The following is a 13,906-nucleotide window of genomic DNA, read 5'->3' as shown; positions in this document are numbered from 1 at the left end:
AAACTGAGTCCCGGAGGGAGCAAAGGGGCTTGCCCAGAGCCAGAGTTGGTCTGTTTTTCCTTTGGGCTCTCTAGCCTCTTTCTCCCTGCCCCCTCCACACCGGGTCTCTGTTTTTGATTCTGGATCTCCTTCCTCTCCTTTCTTTCGCTCACGCCCCCCTCTGCCCCGCTCAACAGCGCATCCTGCCGGGTTCACCATTCCGGAGGAATCCCCCGAGCCTTTGGCCCCGCCCCAGGCCCCGCCCCCTCCCGATGGCGTGCTCCCATTGGCCTCTTCGTACGCCGCCCGCCCTGCCATTGGCTGATTCCACGCCCGCGGCCCGCCCCCCTCCGCCGGCCCCTCTGCAACCTTTCCGCGGGGGCGGGGCGGAGGGGGCGGGGCCGCGCCGGGGCGGGGCGACGAGGGGGCGTGGCCGAGCTTCCCGCCCCGCCCCGCCCCGTCCGGTCCCTGCTCAGTCCTCCCGCGCGAGTCCCGCGGCCGCCGCAACGGCCCCTCGGAGGCGGCTGGACGGAGCCTCGACGGTCGGACCGACGGACAGGCCGCGGAGAGCAGGTGAGGGGGCGATGCCGGGGCGCCGTCCACCTGGGCGCGCCTCGGGGGCCACCTGGACGCCCTGCCTGCCTGCCCCGTGCCCCCGCGCCCCTGCCCGTCCGTAATCCTGCGTGTTTCCCTCCGTGTCCCCGGCACTCTCTTGCTCTTGGCTTAGGGGACGGCAGATTGGGTCTGAACTGCCCTCCCGAGCGTGCGGCTGTGTTCTGGGACCAGCGTGCCCCCACCCCCACGGGGACTCATGGACTCTGCCCCTTTCACCGTGCAGGGTGCCAGGTGCTGGGGCCTTCTGCCAGAGTCAGGAGGGCATTCCAGGTGGTGGGCAGCCTGGCCAGAGGTGTGGTCACGGGGATGTGTGTGGCTTCTGGCTGGTCCAGGCTGCAGGAAGCGCCACCGCCAGGCCCACCCAGACTGGCCACCTGGGAGCTCCCCGGTGGCCTGAAGCCTTGGCCTCAGTGTTGTCGTCTGTGAATTGGGACTGTAGCTGCCGAGGTAATTGGCAGGTGACCTGACCCAGATCTGCACGCATCAGGACGTCCTCTGTCCTGGGGGCTCTCCAGGAGGAGGGACAGCCCCAGCTGCAAACAGGCCTCTGGGCTTGCTTCCCCAGCATATCTGAGTCCAGCTGGGGGACTCGGACGCCCTGGGGGGCCATGGTGGAGGGAGGGCAGTTCAGCCTAGTGGTTGGGGAGTTCAGACCCTGGAATCAGACAGATCAGCTCCTGCTCCCCCACTCCCGGGCTATCCAAAACAAGTCATTGGATTCTCTGAGCCTCATGTCCTTTTCCTTTCCTTTCCTTTTTTTTTTTTTTTTTTTTTTAATTCATGAAAGACTGAGAGAGGCAGAGACACAGGCAGAGGGGGAAGCAGGCTCCCCACCAGGAGCCCGTTATGGGAATCAATCCCAGACCCTAGGATCGATGCCTTGAGCCAAAGGTAGATGCTCAACCGCTGAGCCACCCAGGTGTTCCTCATGTCCCTTTCCTGAATGGGAAGGGACATAACTCCTGAGGGGGTGGGTGGGGGGAGAGGGCTGTTTCCAAGTTAAGTGCAAGAATGTTGGCCCTGCCTGTCTCCTCCTGGCTGTCCCTCTCTCCCCCTCCCTCACTCTGCTCCAGTCCTACCAACCTCCACCTCCCCCAACGCGCCAGACGTGGTCCTGCCCCAGGGACTCCACTGCCACGCCAGGTCCGTGGGCACCAACTTTAAAGCATAACCAGTTGCTAGATGGGCTGGGCCACGGCCTGCCAGGCAAGGGCTGGGTGGCTGGGAGGAGCGGAGAGGGGCCGGCCCAGGGACGCTGTGCCTATGGAAACCAGAACAAAGAGTTGTCGCCCCAGCCACGCAAACACCTGGGCTCTGCTTCTCCCCCTTGGCAGGCCTGGTGGCCTGGGATGCTGCTAGTGGGTGAGTGCCCAGACCCCTGGGGGTGGGGCAACGGTGGTAGTGGGGGGCTTGAGCCCTGCTCTGATGAGGGTGGGAGGTCCCTAAGCAAATAGATGAGTCAGACAGGTGCAGACTGGGGGCTCTGTGGTGTCCCCTCCTGTGGTGTGGTCTTGGGCAGGTCAGATGCCCTCAGGACCTGTTCCCTCATCTGAGGCCTGGGTACAACTGGGGCCTTTCGGTTGCTTGGTGATCTGATGTGGTGGGTTTGAGAGGCTTCAGCGTCCCTGTCTGTCCAAGGGGCCGGGAGAGGGTGCCTGAGGACAAAGCTCCAGCTGTTGTGGGGGAAATGTCCCCGCCCAGAGGCAGATGCTGAATAATGGCTGAGGCTTGTCTGGGTACAGCCCCAGGTGTTAGGGAGGTGGGGGAGGGTCCTAGAGATAAGCAGCACGTGCACCTCCCCTGGGGACCCCTCACCCCCACCTCCCACCGTGAGACAGCTCCCTGAGATCCCCCACCTGAGCTTTCCTGGAAGCTCCTCTGGCCAAGACCTTGGGATCCTCTAAGACTCCGTTCTCTGGGCCTCATTTTCCACTTCTGTCCAATGGGCAGGAAACATAGGTGTTCGTGCAGGAACATCATTCTGCTTAATTGTAATGGCGTGAAGGTGACGGAGAGACAGATGGATGTGGAAGTTAGCCTGGGGCATCTGGGAGGGACTCCTGAGGAGGTGACATTTGAGCTGAGGCCTGCAAGACAAGAAAAAAACAGCCATGTGGAGACCTGAAGGGAAGGGTCTTCCAGTCAGAAGACACAGCTGGTGCCAAGGCCCTGAGGCAGGCCGGGGAGGGGGGCGGCACCTGGAGTTTTGGAGGAATAGTGAGGAGGCCCATGTGATTGGAACCGAAGGAGTGAGGGGAAGAGGGTGCGGGGCAGGTCGTGTAAGATCCTGTGGGCAATGGGAAGAATTTGGGCTTTTACCCCAGAAAGGGGAGTGGTGAAGAACTGGGGGCTGAAGACCTGGGTCCTGCCGCAGGTGCTCACTGGCGCCCCCTGATGGCTTCTTCGGGGAGGACGGATAGGGAAGTGTGAGAGCAGGAGCCCGGAAGGGAGGGCCCAGGTGTGTGGGGGAGGGACTAGGAGGACTCAGGTAGGGGAGAGGGGAGCGATGGGTGCAGCTGGGGCTCACCGAGGGGCTGCGTTCCTGCCGCGGGACCCCGAAGCCTCCTCCACTTGCTGCTAAACATCTTCTGCTTGGCCTGAGCCTTTTCCGTGGGCTGTGCTCCCCCAACATTCACGCTTGGCCCCCAAGCCCCGCTTCAGTGGAAGGAAGTCTGACCATAGGTGACTGTCCCAACTCTGAGACAGGTGGCCAGACCCTGCTCGTCCTTGGGGCGGCCCCCCCAGGGCTCTGGAGAACCCAGTTTGAGACCCACTGGTGCCCCCAAGCCCCTCAGACAAGCAGGTTCCTCTCTTCCTTTCGCCACATCCAAATCGGGCACCGACTGCGAGGTCCCAGCAGTGGTTAATGAAAATGGGATGCAGGGGAGGCCCCGGTGTTGGCAGGGGGTATCCCGTGGGGGCGTTTGCTGCTGTGGCCACCCCGGGCCACCGCGGCCAGGGTTCGGAGAGGTGAGATGGAGTGGCGGTCCCGGCCCTGCTGAGCTGGTGCATCAATTATTGACACCCTTTGTGTGGGACATGAAGAATTCATGCGGTGGGGACGGGCTGCCTCGGAGGACGCCCCAGGGCTGCTGCAGCTGCTCGGCCTCGCGGAGCCACCGCTGCCTTGTCAGGAACTTTCCGGGCGGGTTGATGAACAGCCATGATTACAGATGACAGGCTATGAGCTTAGGTTATATTTAAAATGAGGATATAGACTATTATTTGGCCATAAAAAGGAGCGAGGAGCCCACACATGTCGCCCCAGGGATGGAGCCCTAGCCCAGGACGCTGGGGGGGGTGGCGGGGAGCAGACAGGAGAGGCCCCAGGGCGTGTGAGTCCCCGGGTGGGACACGTCCGGGACGGGCTCCTGCATGGACGGGGAGGGGACCTGGGGGGGCCGGGGGAGGGGGCTGCTGCTGTGGGATGGGGTTGCTTCTGGGGAGACAGAACAGCCTAGAACTGGACAATGGTGAGGGTTGCACAGTCTGAGTGTTGAGAGGCCACTGGGCTGTACACTTTGAAAAGCCACATTTTATGGCACGTGAATCACACGCTGATAAGACTCGGAAGAAAACAAAAGGTCATGAATGGTCAAAAATCCTAGCTTTCCCCTTTCCCTGCCATGTTTTACTACGATCTGTGCTCCCGAGGTCGTTTTCGCCCGTCGCGTGTTTGGTGGGAAGGGTGGGCGGCTGTCCCCTGGCTGTCCCCGCAGCCTCCGCTGACATCCACGTGGAAGGCTGCGCTGGCCGGGGCGCTGGGGGCCTTCCCGCCGGGGCCGGGCCACCGCTGCGCATCCGGGCCTCGTTTATTCTGCTGAGCATCTGGCCCAGGCGTTGGCCAACTTTTTCTAGGAAGGGCCCGAGAGCAAATATTCTGGGGGCCCCATGAGCCGCCCGGTGTCCGCCCCGTCTGTTCCAGGCTGGCGGCGTCGCGGGGAGACGGCAAGACTCACCGCGGGCACCTTGCGAGAATCGGTGGCCTGGGTGGCATCTGCCCCAGAGGGTCTGGGTGGCTTCTTATGTTTGCAAATTGGGTGGCACACCCCCTGGAGCTCAGGATAAACACGCGGATGTGCGTGTCAGCGTCTGTTTGCTTTTCTCTGGAGAGCGGGCGGTTTATAGGCCGATTGGGCTCGTGGGGAGCGGGATGCGGCACTGACGGGGCCCTGGGGGCTGAGGACCCCGGGGAGCAGGATTTCCTGCCCCCCCACCCCCCCGATTGCTGTCACCCCCGAGCCGGTGTGGAGAACCAGGAATGTGTGGGTTGGGGGGCCTCCCGCGGGACGGTGTCCTGGGAAGGTGCAAGGACCAGGGCTGGGAGCGGTTGCAGGCGCTGGGCTCCCGTGGGATGGGGGGCAGGGGGGTCTCCCACCCCCACCGCCAGGGCCTCCCCCTCCCGGGCCCGGGCCGCCGAGTGCGCTCGAGAATCGGTTAGTCACTCAGCAGTCACGCAGCCAGGCTCGGCCGCCGGCGCAGGGCTGGGTACTGTGCACCCCGGGCCTGGCATTGGAACCTACGTCCTGCACCAATGGGCCACACAGGGGACTGTCACAAACAGGGTGAGTGGGAGGGGACCGGGAGTGAGTGATGTGGGGTGTCGGGGAGCCCCTCGGAGCGAGCCCCCTGCTCCCGACCCCCGCAGAGCACCCTGAGTGCGGGAGCCCACTGAGCCACCGCCGGCCTGGAGGACGGGTCGCCACCGTCACCCCGGAGAGCTTGGACCGGCTGCTGGGTTTGGGGGCCGAAGGGACTGGAAAGAACAGGGTCCACAGGGCGGGGTGGACCTTTCCTGCTGCGTGCCCCTCACCTCTCGGGGGAGGCCCGGGGATGGCCCTGCCTCCCGGCTTTGCCCCCACGGGTGGAGGATGCCGGGACAGCGCAGAGGGCAGCTGCCAGGGTGTTTGGGAGCTGGAGGGGCCAAATGGGGACAAGGACAAAGTTCCTGGTCCCAAAAGGTGAAGTGGGGTTGGCAGGGGAGGTGTGCACTGGGCTCCACAGTCCTGGGGAGGGTCAGGGCACAAGCTAGCAGGGCCAAGGACTCTGTACCTGGGCACCCAATTCTCAGATGGGAGAGCTGTCCCCAAGGGCGTGGGGCCTGCCTGGGGCCCCTGTGGGGAGATGTCAGGGCTGCAGGAGGACAGGGACAGTGGCCTTCACTCTCTCGCTGCTCCCCTAACACACCAGGCGCAGTCCTGCCCCAGGGCCTTTGCACCAGCTGTTTCCTCTGCCTCACTCACCTTTCCCCCAGGCCTCGTCCTTCCTGTCCCAGCTCCGGCAGCTCCACCTCAGTGAGGCCTTCCTGACTGTCCCAGCCAAGGTCCCCTGCTGTCCCTGGCTGTCACCCCCCACCCTTGGCCCTCATCTCTCCCTGAAACTGTCCTGTTTTTTGTGTTCACTGGTTTCTGGTGTCTCCTCCTGCCAGCAAGGAAGACGCCTCTTAGGGGGCTGCTCTGGAAATCTGGAGGGCTCTCTCTCTGCTCGCGGTGACAACAGGATGTCCCGGCGTCGGGGGCAGGGAGTGGGGACACTAGGCATCCAGCCATGAGCCTGGGGTAGCCCCTGACCCCACCACTTCCTGATGTGCCACCGGAAACAAACTGTTGAGCAGGGTTTTGCACGGTTTGAATATTCAGTGACTGTTCCAGAAATGCAAGTCCTGGGTAAGTTGAGGCAAAGGTGGCCCTTTGTGATAGGAATTGCAGCTGCTTGCTCACTGCGGCGGCGCCGCACGTGCGACCTCTGCGAGATGCACTCTATCCTCGTGCGGTGGGCGCGAGCTGCTAAGGTGGGAAGTTCTTTCTGGCCAACCATCCGTTATCAGGCACCCACTATGTGCCGGGCCAGGTAGCAGTGATTCGCGAATCCCACCCTGCGTGATCCTTTTATTTCTGTTTGTCCTACAGTTTGGGCCAAATCCTGATTTTTCAAATGTTAAATTTGTTGAGCATTGTAAATGCAAGGCATAAAAAAATGAGGCATAAAACATAAAGGGCATGGGGGTATAAAAATATATTTTTTATTAAAATATTTTATGTATTTATTCATGAGGGATACAGAGGGAAAGGCAGAGGCACAGACAAAGGGAGAAGCAGGCCCCCTGCGGGGAACCTGATGTGGGACTCGATCCCGGGACCTTGGGGTCACGCCCTGGGCCGAAGGCAGATGCTCAACTGCTGAGCCACCCAGGCGCCCCTAAAATATCTATACTTAATGTATACATAGTGAGTGTTCAGCTTGATGACATATGACCCACATACCATAGAATTCACCGCTTTAAAGTATTCAACTTCCAGAACGTTCCCTCTCCCTAAAAAGCAACCCCACCCCATCAGGTGTCACATCCCCTCCCCCAGCCCCCAGCCCCCACAAGCCTCTTTCCCGTCCATGGAGGAGCCGTCCTGGACGTGTCACACACACGGACTGACACCCGTGGGGCCTCCTGTGTTTGGTCCCTCCCTGAGTGTCGTGGGCTCGGGGTCCGTCCCCAGGGTGGCGTGTGGCGCCTCGCCCCTGTTGACGGCCGAGGGACGTGCCCGTGCGTGGAGCAGAGGCGTTATATTTGTCCCTTCACCGTTGATGGACACTGGGTTGATTCCAGTCTGGCCGTATGAACCATGCTGCCGTGCACGCGCGTGTACAAGTTTTTGTGTGGATCTGCGTTCTCATCTCTTTTGGGTGGCTACCTGGGAGCGGAATCGCTGGGTCACGTGGTGAGTCTGTGTGTTGGAGGAGCTGCCAAAAACTGGCTTTCACAGCAGCTGCCCCACTTCCCGTTGCCCACAGTGGGGCTGGGGCCGCGGTTTCCACCCGGCCTGGTGGGCGCTCGTGACGCCCGTTGCTGGGCCAGCAGCCACCCTCCTGGCATGAGGCAAGGCCTTTATGGTGTTGACTGGCATTGCCCTAGCGGCCAGTGATGTTGAGCATCTTTCCAGCTGCTTGTTGGCCATTTATGCCTCCTTTGGAGAAAGATTCAAATTTTTTTATCGAGATATAATTCACATTCCATAAAATTCACCCTATGAAAGTGTACAATTAAAAAAAAAGTGTACAATTTGCTGGATTTTAGCGTAATCACAGAATTGTACGGCCAGTTAGCTTGATGGCTTTTTACATGTGTGTAGACCTAGATCAAGATGCAAAGCGTGGGATGTTCCAGACCCCTTCCCTGGTCAACCTGCCTCACACTACCACCTTTATACATTTATTTGTTTTTAAATATTTTTAAAAGATTTTATTTGAGAGAGAGAGAGAGAACGAGTAGGGGGGAGCTGCAGATGGAGAGGGAGAAGCAGACTCCCCGCTGAGCAGGGAGCCCAACGAGGGGCTCGATCCCAGGACCCTGGGATCATGACCTGAGCCAAAGGCAGACACCCAACCGACTGAACCACGCAGATGCCCCTGAAGATCTTATTGGGTGTAAGTGCATTGGGTGTAAGTAATCTTCACACCTGACATGGGGCTTAAACTCACAATCCCAATATTAAGGGTCACACGCTCTACCCACTGAGCCAGCCAGGCGCCTCTTATTTTGTGTTTAATTGATGGGTGCAGGCAGACAGTGGTGTCTGCGATGCCATTTCATTCAATTGAATGAATTGGGACCCAAATCATTGCATAATAACCAGGTGGCTTGGGTCTAGAAGGCTGGAGCCCCCCAGAAGGCAGGGACAGGATCTCTTTGGGTCATTGCAGCGTCCCCAGGGCCTGGGACAGTTGGTGCTCCATAAATGCTCACTAGTGACTGGATGAGTGTTCTAGCCCAGCCCTGGACCCTCTGCCGGGCTCCTTTAGCTTTGACGACAGTGGGACGCTCCGGCACTGGGTGGACGGGGACCCGAGCCCCTCGGCGGCTCCTGGACGGCCGTGCCCCAGAAGGGCTGGCTGACGTGGCGCAGCCTGGCCACCTCCCGGCTTGCCGGCCCTGACCTGGGCGAGTGAGCAGGAAGGAAGGAAGGCCGGGGTTTATTTTCGTCTGCGGCCTGCTCCCCCGGGATGGGAGTCATCTCCTTGTCTGCCTGCCTGGGTGGGGGGTTTCTGGCCGAACAATGGGTCGGGCGGGGGGGGGGGGGGTCATGCAGCTGGGCTGGCCCAGGTGTTAGCAGGTCTGGGGCCCGCCGGAGGGGTTAGGAGTACGGAGGCCCGGGGGGAGGCTGCAGCTGCCTCCGCCCACCCCCCCCAACCCCTGGCCTTCTGGGCGCAGGAGGGGGGGCCTGCTGGGGGCCTGGCCCCCCTCCGGAACCAACACACTCAACCAGGACTTGCAGATTGGGAGGCCAAGGCCCAGAGAGGGACGGAGCCGCCCGGGGTCACCCAGAGGCCAAGGCAGGCAGCAGGCCCCGGGCTCAGGGGGGTCCGCTTCCTCTCTGAGCCTGTTTGTCCATCTGTAAGTGGGGGAGGCTGAGCCCAGGGCCCTGGGGGGTTCCTTCCCGTGTGTGAGGTTTGTGGACATCCTTTCCCTCACACATTCAGTGAGCACTTACGGAGCGCCTGCTGTGTACCGGGCCCTGGGCTGACCACCGGAGGCGCCGTGTGAACAAGGGAGACCCAGCCCCGGCCTCCCCGTCAGGCGAGGGGGCGAACAGCGAGATCAAGGTGTGCAAGGCCAAGATGGAGCATGGCCAGGGTGCCATGGGAGCCAAGGGGCAGCTGGCCCAGCCTGGGACACCCAGGATGGCCTCCGGGAGGAGGTGACCATGACGCTGGCACTTGGATGAGCAGTTAACAGGATGAGTAATAGGGAGGTGCTGGGGCAGGGAACAGAATAGAACTTTCTAGAGAGAGTGGTGGGAAGGCATCTGGGAGGCATAGGTACTCCTTGTGCCAAGTGGCCAGCCTGAAAGTTAAATCCAGGCAGGCCACCCAGCCCCTCGCCCAGGGAGAGCTCACAGCCTGGGGGGCATTGGGGTTGGCCGCAAGCTCCAGCCCTAGGACAGAGTTAGTTTGGACTTTCCCCCACTTTGCAGATGAAGAAACTGAGGCACGGCGTAGTCGTGGTGCTTGACCAAGCGGCCAGATCTGGGAGCACGCCCTAAGTACTGGGGACCTGGCACTGAACCAGCTCCCGGCCCTCAAAAACTCGAGCCGATTTGCAGGCGTCACGTGGGGAAGGGCAGACAGGCGCGCAGAGGCAGGCCGCTGCCACCGCCGTGTGGCCTTGGGGACGTGTCTCAGCCTCTCTGAGCCTCGGTAACTTCTTCAGCAAACTGGCAGCCAGCCTGCTACCTGGCGGAAATGACGAATCGGGCACCCGCTGCCGGCCCAGGCCTGCCGCGTGGTGCTGAGTCAGCGGCACCCTGCTCTGGCCCAGGCCCCCGCGCTCCGGGGGCCCGCGTGGGAGGCACGGAGGGCGGCCCCGTTATCCCCGTGCCCACCCCGACCTCTGAGGCCAGGCCACGGGGCAGCCCCGGGGGTGGGCCTGGTCTCGGGGCGGGAGCGCTCACAAAGACGGGCTTTGTAGGGGCTCTGGGGGCTGGGTGGGCACCCACGTGGCCTTCCTGGGCTGACCGGCCTGGGGCCGTGGGTGAGGGCGGGGGGTGGGCCTCAGGCTCGCCTCGTTCACTTTCCTGACGTCTCCAGGACACGGTAGGTGAGGAAGCAGGCCCCTCGCCTCCCCTGTGGGCCGGGCTGCTGCAGGCCAGGTGGGGAGAGGGGCCCGCTGGAGGGGGCAGGGCAGCGATGGGGGTGCCTGGGTGCCGCGTGGCCAGGGAGCTGCCCCGTCGCCGTCGGGTTGTTCATGGATGGCCTCCTAGAGGAGGTCGCAGCCAAGCCGAGCTGGGGAAATGGAACTTCGAGAAGAGGCAGGGCTAAGGGGCCGGGGCTTTGGGGGATGAATAGGAGTTTGCCAGGGAGGCTGCAGGCCCCCGAATGAGGCATGGGGCCGAGTCCTGGGAACTACGGGAGCTGCCAGCGGGCGCCCAGATGCCCGGGCGAGGAGGCAGTCGGGCACCGCAGGAAGGAGGCCGGAGGGGCGGCTTCAGAGCCCGGGCCCTCTGCAGGCGGGCCGTGGAGACGGGTGAGAACACAGCCCGCAGCCGGAGGCCCGGTCACGGCGCCCGAGAGCTGGCCTGCTGTGCCAGCCCTTCCTGGGCGGGAGCTGTCCCTGGTCAGTGTCACCCTATCGGGAGGCGTCGCTGGAACAGTGTTTCTAGAAACCTCACGCGTGGCCCCCTGGCCCAGGCGGCTGCCCACCTGACCCGTTCCACGTCCGCTGTGAACTCCAGGGGAGAGTAAGGCCGGGGGATCGGAAGTAACGGGGCTCGTCCGCACTAACAGCCCCGGGGCTGGGACCCCGTCCTACTGAACTGCAGGATGGCGGCTGGGGAATGACAAGCTGGACTTGGGGGGCATGGAACCTGCCCGTGAGAACTCACCCTGAGCCCCTCCTCAGCCCACAGCGACGATGTGGCGGGTCTGGGGGGCTGGGGCCAGGGCCCGCAAGTAGTCGGCTTCAGAACGTGCTGCCCAGGTTGCACCGTTCACCATTAGGCATTAGTCACGTGTCCCTGCCCCGCCCGGGCCCCGCACCCGGCCCTGGTGCCCGGCAGGTGCTTCCCCGCAGGCCCCTGGGACCGTGGGGACTGACGCCCGTGCGCCTTTCCTCCCGGCAGGGCCGATGGACGCCTTCAGCACCAAGAGCCTGGTCCTGCAGGCCCAGAAGAAGCTCCTGAGCAAGATGGCATCCAAGGCCACCGTGGCCGTGTTCATCGACGACACGAGCAGCGAGGTGCTGGACGAGCTGTACCGCGCCACCAAGGAGTTCACCCGCAGCCGCAAGGAGGCCCAGAAGGTGCTCAAGAACCTGGTCAAAGTGGCCGTGAAGCTGGGCGTCCTGCTCCGCGGCGGGCAGCTGGGCGGCGAGGAGCTGGCGCTGCTGCAGCGCTTCCGCCACAGGGCGCGCCGCCTGGCCATGACCGCCGTCAGCTTCCACCAGGTGGACTTCACCTTCGACCGGCGCGTGCTGGCCGCCGCGCTGCACGAGTGCCGCGACCTGCTGCACCAGGCCGTGGGCGCGCACCTGACCGCCAAGTCCCACGGCCGCATCAACCACGTGTTCGGCCACTTGGCCGACTGCGACTTCCTGGCCGCGCTCTACGGGCCCGCCGAGCCCTACCGCTCGCACCTGCGCCGCATCTGCGAGGGCCTCACCAGGATGCTGGACGACGACAGCATATGACCCCGGGCCCGGGTTTCCTGCGGGGCGGGGGTGGTGGCGGTTCGAGGATCTCCCTTCTCCCATCCCACCTGGCCAAGGCCCCGGGACACGTCCCCTCGGAGAGGATGCTGATCTGCGACAGCGGCGTAAGGCCCCAGGTCCCTTCCGCCCCAATTCCGGAGGAGCCCGGCCCGCCCCTCCAGCCACTGGATGCCTCTGAAAGCTGGCGCTCGCCACTTAACCACCTTAACGATGTTGCCTGTTCCTTCCGACAGGGTAACGATGAACCAGAAGCCAGGTAGTGTTAGGGGGTGAGCTGCATCTCCCCGCAGTCTTTGAGGTCCTAGCCCCCAGGATCTCTGAATGTGACCTTATTTGGAAATACGGTCGTTGCAGATGTACCTAGTTAAGACAACACCACGCCGAGTTGAGCTGGGCCCCTGGTCCTTGTAAGAAGGGGGCGTTCGGACGCAGATAAGGCCGTGTGAAGATGGGGGGGGACGCTGCAGGGTTGTGTCTACAAGCCAGGGACCCCCCGGGACTGTCAGCAGCCTCTAGAAGCCAGAGGGACGCCTGGAGCGGCCGTCAGGAGCCAGCCCCGCTGACACCCTGACGGCTGACTCCGGCCTCCAGAACTGAGAGGGAACACATTTCTCTTGCTGCACCTGCCGAGGGGGGCAGCGGGTGCACTCGGTTCCAGCAGGGAAGGTGTGTAGGGAGCCTAGGAAAGTGCTGGGGTGGCTGCTATCGGTAAGGACGCCTCAGTGGGGTTGGAATTGCAGCCCTGACTCCCACGGGGAGGGGACAGTGTGCCCCCGACTCCGGGCTCCAGCGTAAGGCCATCTGAGATGCACGCCCACTTTAAGATTATTTCATTTGCGTTCAGTCGGCCAACTGTTTTTACGAGACCTCAGAAAGCAAACCTCAACAGATTTTGGCTTTGGGGACACCCAGAGAATGCAGGGATTCTCAAGCTCAGGGTGCAGATGGACACACGGGGTGTGAGCGTGTATTTGTGATTCTTGTCTGTCAGGAGGGCCGTGTGTTTTAGCAGGCCTGCGGCAGGTGGGCCGAGGCAGGGGTGGGAAGGTTATTCGGGGCACCCGTGGGACTGGGGAGGAGGGGCATGACATCTCCTGACGAGTTTTGCAGACCCAGGTCTGTTGGGCAAAGCTTTCACAGAGCCCTGCAGGCCTTTTTAGGCAAGACGACGGGACTGGTCAGCCCTGTCGCCCGAGGCAGCGGCATTATTCAAAAGCAAGGACACTGCGTACCAATCCAGGTGTGGAGCTCGCCTCCAACACTCGCCTGAGCCCGCACCGCCCGCTGCCCCTCTGGCCGCCGCAGTCCCCACCACACCCTTTCGCCTCTGCTGCCCCCGCTGCGCTGGCTGACGCGGCGCTACTGCCCCTGCGGCAGGACGGCCTTCCTCTGGTTTCTGCTTTCCCAAGGAAGCCAAAGTTCTCCTGCCCAGGAGCCAGCTGTCCCACCTCTGCCCCACCCCAAGGAGAACCTGCCCCCCCATCTTCTGTCAGGAGACAGATCTTCACGTTCGAGAACAAACGTGCACTCTGAGCACCCGAGAGGCCCCAGGGGCTTGGAAAGCCTCCGTCCTCAGCTTGGCACACCGAATGCATCAACGTGCGTAACACTCTGTTCTTGTGTCCTGCTGGGCTGTCCAGCCTGTCTCGACTCTTCATACGTTTGAAATTTAATTTAGAAAAACCAAAGCGCTACAGAACTATTTAAATAAAAGCACGTATCTTCCATTTGCATTATGTGGAACTAGCGATTAAATTGCTGGTGCCGCCTGACAGCTTTCCCTCGCCCTCCAGGGGCTGCTGCCTCTCGACTGAGCTTGTGGGTAACGTCATGCGCCTGTGGTCCCTGCTGACAGGTTCAAGTCCTGTTCCCCGGGGCGCCAGGGGGAAAGACTCACGGGCCTGCAGAGCTGGAGCTCGGCCTGTGCACGCCCAAACCAGGTTCGGTTCAGCTCCCCATCATGACTAAAGCCCCCGGGGCCAGGGTGGCTGCCTTCTTGAGTCTACCTGAAAGCTACCTAAAGACGCACACAGATGGCTGGTGTGGGCATGGGCCACTGTGTGTCCAGATGTCCTGCCACGTCCCGGGACACAGCACCCACGGGCCCTGCAT

At 62.4% G+C, this 13,906-nt stretch overlaps 1 protein-coding gene across 4 annotated transcripts; it reads left to right on the top strand.

The window, feature by feature from the left end:
* The first annotated feature begins 413 nt into the window (after nucleotides 1-413).
* Nucleotides 414-13,527, top strand: TNFAIP8L1 (TNF alpha induced protein 8 like 1). Of its 4 annotated transcripts, none has more exons than XM_072787731.1 (2): nucleotides 414-552; nucleotides 11,208-13,527. In XM_072787731.1, exon 2 carries the CDS (start codon nucleotides 11,213-11,215, stop codon nucleotides 11,771-11,773), a length of 561 nt encoding a protein of 186 aa, XP_072643832.1. In that variant the 5' UTR covers nucleotides 414-552; nucleotides 11,208-11,212; the 3' UTR covers nucleotides 11,774-13,527. The 4 variants fall into 4 exon arrangements, with proteins under 4 accessions (XP_072643832.1, XP_072643835.1, XP_072643833.1 ...); XM_072787734.1 differs by lacking the exon at nucleotides 414-552 and adding an exon at nucleotides 8,998-9,192; XM_072787732.1 differs by lacking the exon at nucleotides 414-552 and adding an exon at nucleotides 9,874-10,182.
* The last annotated feature ends 379 nt before the right edge of the window (nucleotides 13,528-13,906 follow it).

Source organism: Canis lupus, chromosome 19, assembly GCF_048164855.1.
Source record: "Canis lupus baileyi chromosome 19, mCanLup2.hap1, whole genome shotgun sequence".
Taxonomy (NCBI): Eukaryota; Metazoa; Chordata; class Mammalia; order Carnivora; family Canidae; genus Canis; species Canis lupus.
Note: the sequence above shows the minus strand (reverse complement) of the source record. Positions and strands in the feature narration are given on the sequence as shown.

What these genes read in the sequence shown, in the direction of transcription:
- TNFAIP8L1 (XM_072787731.1), top strand. Translation starts at nt 11,213, where the DNA reads ATGGACGCCTTCAGCACCAAGAGCCTGGTCCTGCAGGCCCAGAAGAAG.